Genomic DNA, 10,749 nt, shown 5'->3' on the forward strand with positions numbered 1-10,749 from the left:
CAAACTCCTGTTCATTCTTCAAGTTTTACCTAACATGTCATTACATGGTGGTCAAGAGCCAGGATTCCAAGTGAAGATGGTGGGTTGAACACATGCATATAATTTTGCTCCCTCTAAAACCCCACTATGGGACAATTTGTGTGACATAGTTTACAATCTCTACAAAGAAATCTCTGGCACCTTGATAAAAAGCTGGTACTTTAAAAAGAAAAGATAAACCTTTGACACGATTAAGATTGGACACTAGTTCCCTACATAACAGCTGTCAGCATGAATTCTGTGATCTTTAACCAAATATTCTTCCTTCTAGTATTATAAGGAATTAAACATGAAAAAGAAAGCAGTTTTGCCCTGACTGGTGTGGCTCAGTTAGTTGGGTGTTATCCTACAAAGCAAAAGATCACCAGTTTGCACACCTAAAACAAAAGCAAAGAGGACAGCTAGATCAAAAGCAGAACCATAGAAATGAAGATCACATGGAGGGTTAGCAACAGGGGAGTGGGAGGAGGAGAGTGGGGGAGAAATTACAGAAAATAAGTAGCATAGACGGTAGGTAGAAAATAGATAGGGGGAGGGCAAGATTAGTAGGGGAAATATAGAATCTAAAGAACTTAAGACACGTGGTCATAAACTAAAGGGGGGAATGGTGGGGGAGGGGGTGTGCAGGGTGGAGGGGAATGAAGGGGGGAATAGAACAACTGTAATGGCATAATCAATAAAATATTTTTAAAAATTAAAAAAAAGATCACTAGTTCAATTCCTGGTCACTGCACATGCCTGGGCTATGGATTTGGTCGGAATGGATAGATGTTTCTCTGTCACATCAATGTTTCCCTCCCTCTCTCTCTCTCCCTCCCTTCCTCTTTCTCTAAAAATAAATAAAATCTTTTTTTAAAGAAAAAAAGTTCTTTATTGAATAATCATAAGCCAGAGTACCAGGGTCATGGTTGATCACTTGCCAAGAAGTTATAAAGACAGAAAGTCTACCCTATTTATACAGCCAAGAAGGTGCAATTCTTTTATATTGCTCTATTTTTTAAAGATTTTATTTACTTATTTTTAGACAGAAGGGAAGGGAGAAAGAGAGGGAGAGAAACATCAATGTGTGGTTTCCTGTCATGCACCTGTACTGGGGACCTGGCCCTGCAACCCAGGCGTGTGCTCTGACTGGGAATTGAACTGGTGACCCTTTGGTGCACAAGCCAACACTCAATCCACTGACCACACCAGCCAGGGCTGTACTGCTCTATTTTTAGTCATTATATTTGTGTGTTCTCAAGATGAACCTGTTCTCCTTTGAGAAGACTTAACAGCACCATCTGCTATACTTTCTTTCATAGTTTATGCTAAATTCACCTTTATTAGAGGAAAAACAAAAATTTTCTTATTTCTAGGAGAAGCAGATGCCTAGAAGCTAAACTCCCACAATGACAGGGACATGGAGCACTTTCTCCCTAGAGGTTTATATTTCAAAGGAATGGATTCCTGACTTTTGAAAGATTATATTTCTGGGTTGTAAAGCAGTCAAAAGGCTAACTCAGGAGAAGTTTATATGGTGTATGTTACATTAATTAATACATTAAAGTGTATATATACATATGAATATCCTTTCATATACATGTTTTTCACTAGGTGGAATCAGCCTCCCTAGTACAAACTGCGAAATGTTCAGCATCATTTGCCCCATCACAAAATATGGGTAATGTCCACCTTTCACCCTCACCTCAAGCACTGCTGCCATAACAAAGGAAAGAGAGGGAGGGAGAGAAGAAAACTGCCCTCACAGGTTTTAAAATACCTCCTAGAAAAGATGATGCCCAGTTCAGGTGGCCAACTCATCGGGACTTGCTCAGAAAGTTCCCATTTAACTTTCCCAGTTTTAGCCTTGAAAGGTCCCTGTCCCAGAAAACCCATCGACTCCAGGCAATCTGGGAGAGTTGGTCACCCTAACCCCCCAACACACACACACCATCATTTAATTATATACATGTGGCAATGCATTGAGACTCTGGTTCAGTCCCTTACCAGCTCTGTGACTAAGCAAGCGTTTTAACAGTTTTGGTTGGTAGCTTTTTTGTCTGTTCAGTGGAATCGTGCATCTGGGCTGGTATGACAATTCAGCACCAAATAAATGCCCTTACCTCTTCTATGAACTCAGGCCTCAATTCTTCACCAGAGCTCCTGCACCAATTTTCATCTATCCCTTCTTTACAAAAATTAGCTTATTGTGCCCTAAGTGTTACTATATCTGGATCCCAACCAGAATAGGAGCCTTCATGAGCAAGGATATGCCCTTGAAGTTCATAATACAGTGGCTGGTATACAGGAGGTGTTTGATAAGGGTTGGTTAATTGCTGTTTAATTAATACCTTTATATTTTACCAGCCTCTACATCAGTTGTGCCTTTGTTAGAGCTCCCATAGTGATGTCACAGCGCCCCTTGTCAGCCTTCCTCAACTAAATGTTTTCTTAGGATGACAGTCACCAGCAGCAAGTGACCCCCACTTACTGAGTGTACATGTTCATAGGGGGAGCTGCATGAGCCTGCTCAGGATTGTGATTTCAGAAGGACTTTATTCGCCCAAATGTTTCCACTGTGGGCTCCTAACCAGTGTCTCACAGTCTCTTTGCCTTGTGCCAGTGAATGTGTTCATGAAGTCTTCTCTGTCATTTTCTCCTTGGTGGGAACCCCCAACTGGGTTCAGCCTTGAGAGGGTCTTGGAGGGCTGAGAGTGGAGAGACCAAGAAGGAAGTAACCCTGGAGAAGGTCAAGAGCATCAGTGGTCATAAGTAGGTTCCACAGGCCCCTGACACAGAAGGTGACATCCTCACATTGTCTCCTGGCACAGGCCTGATTCTGTACCTTTTGCACATGTGTAGTTAACTGGCTGCTATTACCCACTAAATTTTGTGATTTACCAGTTCCTGAGGGCAGGGACCCCGATATAGTGCTGAGCACATACAAGTTGCTTCAAAAAGTAGTGTTTGAAAGGACAATTGTTCCAGGACAACACTCTGTAGTGATATCATGCAGTTGATAGAATGGGATATTGATTACTTTTATAGAATACACATCCTAGAATTAAATAATTTACCAGTATAAGACATGGTCAGTGTCCTTCATGGCAGCTTCAACAAATGAATCATTGTGGCCTGGCTCTTTTGGTGAGTGCCCCAAACAAGGGAATATTTTAGCTGAGTTAGGAGAGGTTGGGTATAGCAGGTTCTGTGGTCCAGAAAAGGAAAGGAGGTAAACTTAGGTGACAAAAAGACTACCTTAGGGTTAAAATAATGCTGTAAAGTTAATAAGAGTCTCTCCTGAGACTAATCCGCTCAGCAGATGGGGCTGGCCACCATCATGGTCTTTTTTTCATCAAGTTTTTCAATTAAATTTGAAACTTTTTTTTATCAGAGAAATCAATGATACTGTTGCCAGGTAAAATACCCAAATGTTTTCCAAATATTTCATGGCACTTACACTAAAAAGTTGTTCATTATTTATCTGGAATTCAAATGTAACTGCTTTATGTGTTTTTATTTGCTAAATCTGGCAATGCTAGTCAATGAGGTATAAGATGCATTTCACAGAAATCCACATTACAGCCCATCTCCTTGGAAACAGCTTTAAAGAGATGCAACTCTTAACTTATACACACACACATCAGACCACAAAATGCAGAGAATAATTCTCCTTTTAATGGGTTCCATGTTATTTTAACAATCTTCAGGTCAAACTCAGATTCTCAGTTACAAGCCCCATTGGCTAGTTTTATCTGTGGAACAGAAGAGGCCGCATGTATGAGAATGACGTTGGAGTTGATCTAAAGTATTAGAAGCCATGTCTCTTGAAATATTTGGCTCGTGCAAGGACATCATTGCAGAAGTCACAGCTCAGGTCCTGGCTGCTTCTGACGTAGCCAGGACCTCCGACATAGGCACAGAGTCCACCTGGAATTTGTGAGACAGGTTAATGCTGACCCCACAGCCCCTCATTGCCTCAGTATGCTCAGCAGTTAACTTAGATTCTCTTTCCTCATGCTTATCATAAGCAACTGAGGTTTGGGGGAATCTGGCACAAAGTATTACATTTGTCCCCATTATACCATGCAGTGAAACCACCAGGTTTACACCTACCTCTCAGGCACTGGTCAGGGGACCAGGTTGGGAATCTTTTCTGGATTTCTTTGATTCTAACAGTCAGGACATCAGTCATCTGAGAAAGCTGGGACTCACTGATCCAAGGTGTGGGAACATAATGGCCCGTGTCCTAAAAGGAAGGAGGCAGAGGAAAAGCCCAGTAAGCCAGGTGAGAGGGTGATGTGGCTTCATACTATCAGTGCTTTTCTCATTTCCCTTGTCTTTCTCTTCTTCTCCTTTGGTGAAACCAGTGCCACCTTCAGTCTTTCTGGGAACAAATAGTAAAGGTAAAGGGTTTAGGCAAAGGAAGGAAGGAGCAGACATTTCACAGCTGCCTCAATGCAGTGATGAGAGGCAGGGTTGAAAGCCAAGGTTGAGAGGTAGTGTAGGTTCCATTCTGATGCCCTCCTTCACTGCTGCAACCAAAATCCCTACAAAATAGGTCTGAATGGTTTCTTTTCAATCTGTACTTGTAATTATTATTGTAGATAATCAAAATGTCTAAGGGTACCACTAACTTTTCTTCCATACTGTTGGTTATCATTCTATGTATCTTTCACCATATTTCAAAGGAATATCTGACTCAAGAATTCTTTCTACATCTTCAAAGGAAATGGACCCATCCTTTTCCCAAGAATAAGATTTTACAAAGGAGGCAGAATGGGGCGGCGGAAATGGTACTGGCACTAAATCATCAAAGTTGGCCTTGGTCCCCATTCTGCATTTTCTAGCTGTCATGTGACTTTTCCGTAATGGCATTCTCCTCATAAATTCACTTCCTCATCTGTCTCAGTTCATCACATTATTGTGGGTCCCCAATCAAAATAAGATAAAATTTTTAAAAGTACTTTTATTTTTCTGAGAAAATTCCATACTGTTTTCCATAATGGTTGTACCAGTCTGCAACCCCACCAACAGTGAACTAAGGACCCCTTTTCTCCACACTCTCTCCAACATTTGTTGTTTGTTGCTTTGTTTATGATGGCCATCCTGACTGGTGTAAAGTATGATCTCACCTTTAACAGGAAGCTAAACAACAAAACAAACAAGCAAGCAGAAAAAAGAAAAAAAAAACCAAAGACACTGAAATAGAGAACAAGGGGACAGTGACCAGAGGGGAGAGGGAAGGGAAGTTAAGGGGTAAAAGGGGGAGGGATTTGGAGGAACAAATAGGAAGGACACAGTGATGAGAACTAAGGGGGGTGGAAATGGGAGGGAAGTGGGGAGCACAGGGCGGGGGAGGCTGAGATGGGAGAAATAGACAAAAAAAACTGTACTTGAAAAATAACTAAATGAAAGTAATAAAAAAAATAAAAGTACTTTAAAATTGTAAGGTGTCATACAAAGAACTAATGGGAAGCCAATTTAAAAATCATTGAAGAATACACTTTTCTAAAAGCTTAAAAAAGGACTGCAATACTTACAGATTTCTCAACAACTACAACAATGTGAAATGTAACAGAGAATTGTGGCCTCAGGTTCTCTCCTGCTACCATTCATTCTCCTAGCACAGAGTTAATTGGACAGTGGATTAATTAATGACCAGTTCCCTGGAAGTCTCAGGTAAAACGGGGCAGAATTCCTGTGAAATAAAACTTGACCTTCAGAACTAAGAATCGTGTAGAAAGAAGAGAGGGAAAATAAAATATGATATTTGTTGTGAATCTACCAGATGCCAAGTACTTTTTCACATTATTGTATTGAATCTTCATAATAGTTCTGAGGATGGCATTTTATAGGTGAGGAGACTGAGGCCCAGGGAGATCAAATGATTTATCCAAGGTCATGTGGTTGTGAAATAACAGAGCAAAGATTCAATCTGTGATATTTCTCCTGGATGACAGGGTGACAATGATGATATCCTGGAAACAGCATAATTTACTCTGAAAAGGAATTGCGCCTCAAGATGAAGCCAAAACAGAGCTGCTCACCTCTCACAGGCAGAACTTGGCTCTCACCACTCCAGGGAGCCCATTCACTCTCCTGAAGGGGGCTATTCCCCAGGGGTACCATCCACACAACAAATGTGATGGGGTCCTTTGGAGTTGTGCCCCACACAACTGGGCTCAATGGCCACATGGAGGGTTACCTGTACCACCCTGACTCCATTGCCCACATTGCCAGCATTGACAAGAATGTTGCCAGCAGGAGACTCCCTGGACACGACACCAGCGATCACTGCAGGATCCACACAGTACTTTTGGCCAACAGTACGTATGATGGGTTGAAATCTCAGTAGGTGTGGCATATCTATTTCGGCCAGCCTTTCAGAGGCACGAACTCCTAAAGCAAATACAGAAGGAAAAAGTGTGGCTTGGTATGACTTACACTGAAATGGGAGCTCAAAAGGAGAGAGAAAATATACTCCAAGGTTCTGGGCAGCTGTTGAGGACTGAGAAGCCCATGCTTGGGTCTGAAATTTCTTGTGGCCATTCCTAGAACTGAGATTGTGATTCTCTTCCTTGGAGCTTGGGTTGGCATCCCCTGAGACATGTCCTTCGTGGATACCAGTTCTCCCTGAGCCAAGGAACTTGTGTCCTCCCAGGAAAATGGCATGGGCACAGTCCCCACTGGCCCCATCCTAAGCACCCAAACAGCTACCCAGTAAAATACATGTCCAGCAGCTACAACAAACACCTGATGTGAAGAAATTCTCCCAAACCCTTCCTGAAGTTTTTGGAAAGCTTCTTTGACAGGCGTGCTCACTCTTGCCCACCTTTCCACCCTACAGTGACTCCTAGAAATCATGTGTGCTTAACCTTTATGAAATACAAAGAATGCTGAGCAAAGTGAAAACCAATCCCAACATACCTGGCTAACCCACTTAACCTTCTAAGCACTTTTATGGGTTCAAAAGCACTGTCATTCACATTACTGACCAGAGTTTGCAACAACACTGTAAAGTAAGTACTATTATCCCAATCTCAGCAGAGTTCAGGGAAGCTAAGTGACTTGAAGAAGCAGAAGCAGCACTAAACGAGGTCTTTGGACTCCATGACCAGTGCTCTTTCTACCATTTCATAGTGTGGGACTGTGGGAAACAGTGGAAACCAAAATGGTATGTTGAAGATCAAAACCTGTTGGAAATGACTGGGAGACATAGGTGTGGGGTATCAAGGGCAGGGACAAATCCTGTTGAAGTCACCCATGCCTAACAGAGTCACCTTCAGAGAGAAAGGAAGAGGAGAAGGAGGAGAAGGTGGACAATGAGATCCTAGCTACCACAATAGTTCAGGCCTCGGCGTCTTCCAATCCCACAAGATGCCCCAGGAGTATCGAGGGTTCGGATGTTTCCATAGCATCCCCAGCTGCCACTTTCAGATGAGTCTACAAATTGAGAAAATTTCAACCTGAGATATTGAACTAGAATAGTTTTGGTCACCCTTCTGCCCATGAATGAAGTGACATGAATAAACATAACTATACTGAAATCAATAATAAAAACTTCACTCTGCAATGGAAACCCTTTTGAAATTTATTTGTTAACATTTTTATTCTTTTAAAAAAATTTTTATTTATTTTTCAAGTACAGTTTTTTGTCTATTTCTCCCATCCCAGCCCCCCCCACCCCGTGCTCCCCACCTCCCTCCCATTTCCACCCCCCTTAGTTCTCATTCCTGTGTCCTTCCTATTTGTTCCTCCAAATCCCTCCCCTTTTTCCCCCTTAAATTCCCTTCCCTCTCCCCTCTGGTCACTGTCCCCTTGTTCTCTATTTCAGTGTCTTTGTTTTTATTCTGCTTGCTTTGTTTTGTTGTTTAGCTTCCTGTTAAAGGTAAGATCATATGGTATTTGTCTTTCAACACATGGCCTATTTCACTCAGCATAATGCTTTCCAGTTCCATCCATGTTGTTGCAAAGGGTAGTAGCTCCTTCTTTCTCTCTGCTGCATAGAATTCCATTGTGTATATGTACCACAATTTTTCGATCCATTCATTTACTGACAGGCACCTAGGTTGCTTCCAGCTCTTGGCTATTGTAAATTGTGCTGCTATGAACATTGTAGTGCATAGGTTCTTTGAAATTGATGTTTTAGGGTTCTTAGGATATAATCCTAGCAGTGGAATTGCTGGGTCAAAAGGCAGGTCAATTTTTATTTTTCTGAGAAAATTCCATATTGTTTTCCATAATGGTTGTACCAGTCTGCAATCCCACCAACAGTGAACTAAGGTCCCCTTTTCCCCACAACCTCTCCAACATTCGTTGTTTGTTGCTTTGTTTATGATAGCCATCCTGACTGGTGTAAAGTGGTATCTCATTGTGGTTTTAATTTGCATCTCTCTGATAGCTAACGATATTGAGCATCTCTTCATGTGTCTCTGGATGTTTTGTATGTCCTCCTTGGAGAAGTGTCTGCTCAAGTCCTTTTCCCATTTTTTAATTGGGTTAAATATCTTCTTAGAGTGGAGTTGTGTAAGTTCTTTGTATATTTTGGAGATTAAACCTTTGTCTGAGGTATAGTGACTAAGAAATTACTATAGAACTTCCTAAATACTAAATTCTCACCTCATAACTTGCAGACACAAGGAACTGTTGGAGCAGTTCTATTCATTGCAAAGCTCTGGAGATGCCCAATGCTGTAGAATGGGTGTGCTGAAGTCAAATCAGCAACTGTGTTCCCTGTGGGCTAGTTCTCATCATCCATTTTATGTGATCTCTCAGCACGTCTCCCTCCAATACCTCTAACTCATTTGTCTGATATGATGCTTAGATCTGTTCTGGAGAAACACATCTGTTCTGGAGAAAAGCCTGGGCCTCCCTGGGATCTCAGCCCAGACCCCAAGAACAGGGACTGCTGGTAAACTGTGACATGGAGCTGGCTTCCCCTGCTCTCAGTGCACATCTGCATGGGTGTTTAGGACTGCAAAGAGTGGAAGGGCATGTGGTGAGGTACAGGGCCAGGTTTCCAAGTGGGGCTCCCTCTTTCCACTTCTCCCCTTTCTCTCTTTGCTCTTCATTTTCTCTCTAACTACCACTGTCATTTCCAGCACTAAGGGGAAGGAGAGGTTTTACACACTGTTGGGATTCCACAAAGTCCACTAAAGAGGACATTCCCAAGTATTTATCACTTCCACCAGAAAGAGGGCATACACACCAATAACAAGATACTACAGGTGGCAGGAAATTGCCCCTTGAAAGCATCATCTCACTATTACAAGCCTGTAAGGACTTCTCACCTTATTACTCTTTTCAATTTGCTTATTGTTTGACAAAAGTAGATTATCTCATTAAATCTTAATGATTTGCAGGTCCTTGGAAATATGCCTATTGCTTATTCTCATATGTGTACTGCATGTTTACTAAACAAAGTTCTCTTTTCTTACGAAGAACTTCATGGGGTTAACGTCTGAAGATACTAGTATTTTGGAGTATTTTAAAAACTTTTGATGAGTAATCTAAGAGAAACAAAAAAATGAAATTACTTGGTCTTTTATGAGAATACTAAAAGTTAAATGAGCCAGTGTGTCCTTTTAGCTTTTTAACTAGGAAACTCTATTTTTATAATTGGTGACAAATACCCTTAATAGTAACTGGTTGTGTAATTCATTGCTCCCTGCCTTCTATTCACTCCCAAACCACATACATGTTCCTCAAAGTTCTTTATATCCCCAAAACTCCTTACAAGAATTTAAAAATATTTGTTGACTGAGTGGGTCAACAAATAAATGAATGAATATAAGACTGACCCCCATCTGAGAAGTTTTTAGAATTTAGAGCCAGGAAAAAGCTTTTGCTTCTCTTGAGGAACTATACTTCCTCCCTTTATTTATGTACTTTTCCTTTTTTGCTCCGGCTACAAGGAAACAGGACCAAATCTGAAATTCAAGCATTCAACGGTATCAGTCTCAGTGGTTAGCTTAGTCACATCTCCTTGGTCCCCTGCATGCTAGTTTTCTACTGAATTACATTAGTTTCATTATGTAAGCCGCCTCCATCATTCTATGGAGATATACACTCTATTAATAAATTCAACACATACTTTTGATGAAAGAGTTTTTATAGAGAAACAATGAGCAGTATCAGGCAATTCTGTTTTAAGCCCACCCAGCACTGGGGAGAAGTCCCTCCTTCTGTGGGACACTCAGAAGGGGCTGCTTACCAGCACTGTTACTAACTCCAGGATTTAGCAAACAGCTTAGGAAAAAACAACGTTTTGCACTGCACTTTTACATATGAGAAGTACCATTCTAATTCTTTCCTCATCCTTCCCAACTCCAAGGTCATTTGGAAAAAATGAAATGCACTCACCAGTAAGGGCAAGGAGGCCCAGCAGCAGCCACAGCACAGACATACTGATGATCCTACTTTCCGGGTCCTAAAGTGATTTTAAAATACAAATTAGCTCAAAGTTGTGAAAATGTCAGTTGTCATCATAACAATATATAATGTTTATATGGAAAGGTATATAAAAAAGAGAGAGAGAGAACAACTTTCCCTATGTCTGAACTAAGAAAATTATTTGAATCATAATGAAAAAAGCAAAAGCCAAATCTGCGTTCCATCCATCCTTTCAATTAGCTTAAAATGGCAAGACTCCTGCTTGGCCACAGGGACTCTAATTGTTTTAAGAAGCCAAGATGGCCTTGGCCAGGTGGCTTGGTTAGTTAGAGTGCT

General features: G+C 41.3%; 1 protein-coding gene across 1 annotated transcript; it reads right to left on the reverse strand.

The window, feature by feature from the left end:
* Nucleotides 1–3,829: 3,829 nt before the first annotated feature.
* Nucleotides 3,830–10,426, reverse strand: LYG1 (lysozyme g1). The gene is made up of 5 exons (XM_053664514.1): nucleotides 10,384–10,426; nucleotides 7,360–7,464; nucleotides 6,236–6,420; nucleotides 4,135–4,267; nucleotides 3,830–3,948 (listed from the first exon to the last, which is right to left on the reverse strand). The coding sequence occupies exons 1-5, from the start codon at nucleotides 10,424–10,426 to the stop codon at nucleotides 3,830–3,832; spliced, it is 585 nt and encodes a 194-aa protein (XP_053520489.1).
* Nucleotides 10,427–10,749: the final 323 nt, after the last annotated feature.

Source organism: Artibeus jamaicensis, unplaced genomic scaffold, assembly GCF_021234435.1.
Source record: "Artibeus jamaicensis isolate MK-2021 breed Jamaican fruit bat unplaced genomic scaffold, CSHL_Jam_final contig_384, whole genome shotgun sequence".
Lineage (NCBI taxonomy): Eukaryota > Metazoa > Chordata > Mammalia > Chiroptera > Phyllostomidae > Artibeus > Artibeus jamaicensis.

Coding starts and splice junctions, on each gene's coding strand:
- LYG1 (XM_053664514.1), bottom strand. CDS start 10,426: ATGTCTGTGCTGTGGCTGCTGCTGGGCCTCCTTGCCCTTACTG. Junction 6,421..7,359: donor CCGAGGCCTGAACTATTGTG/GTAGCTAGGATC, acceptor TATTTGCTTTAG/GAGTTCGTGCCTCTGAAAGG. Junction 3,949..4,134: donor CCCTGACCAGTGCCTGAGAG/GTAGGTGTAAAC, acceptor CACAAATTCCAG/GTGGACTCTGTGCCTATGTC.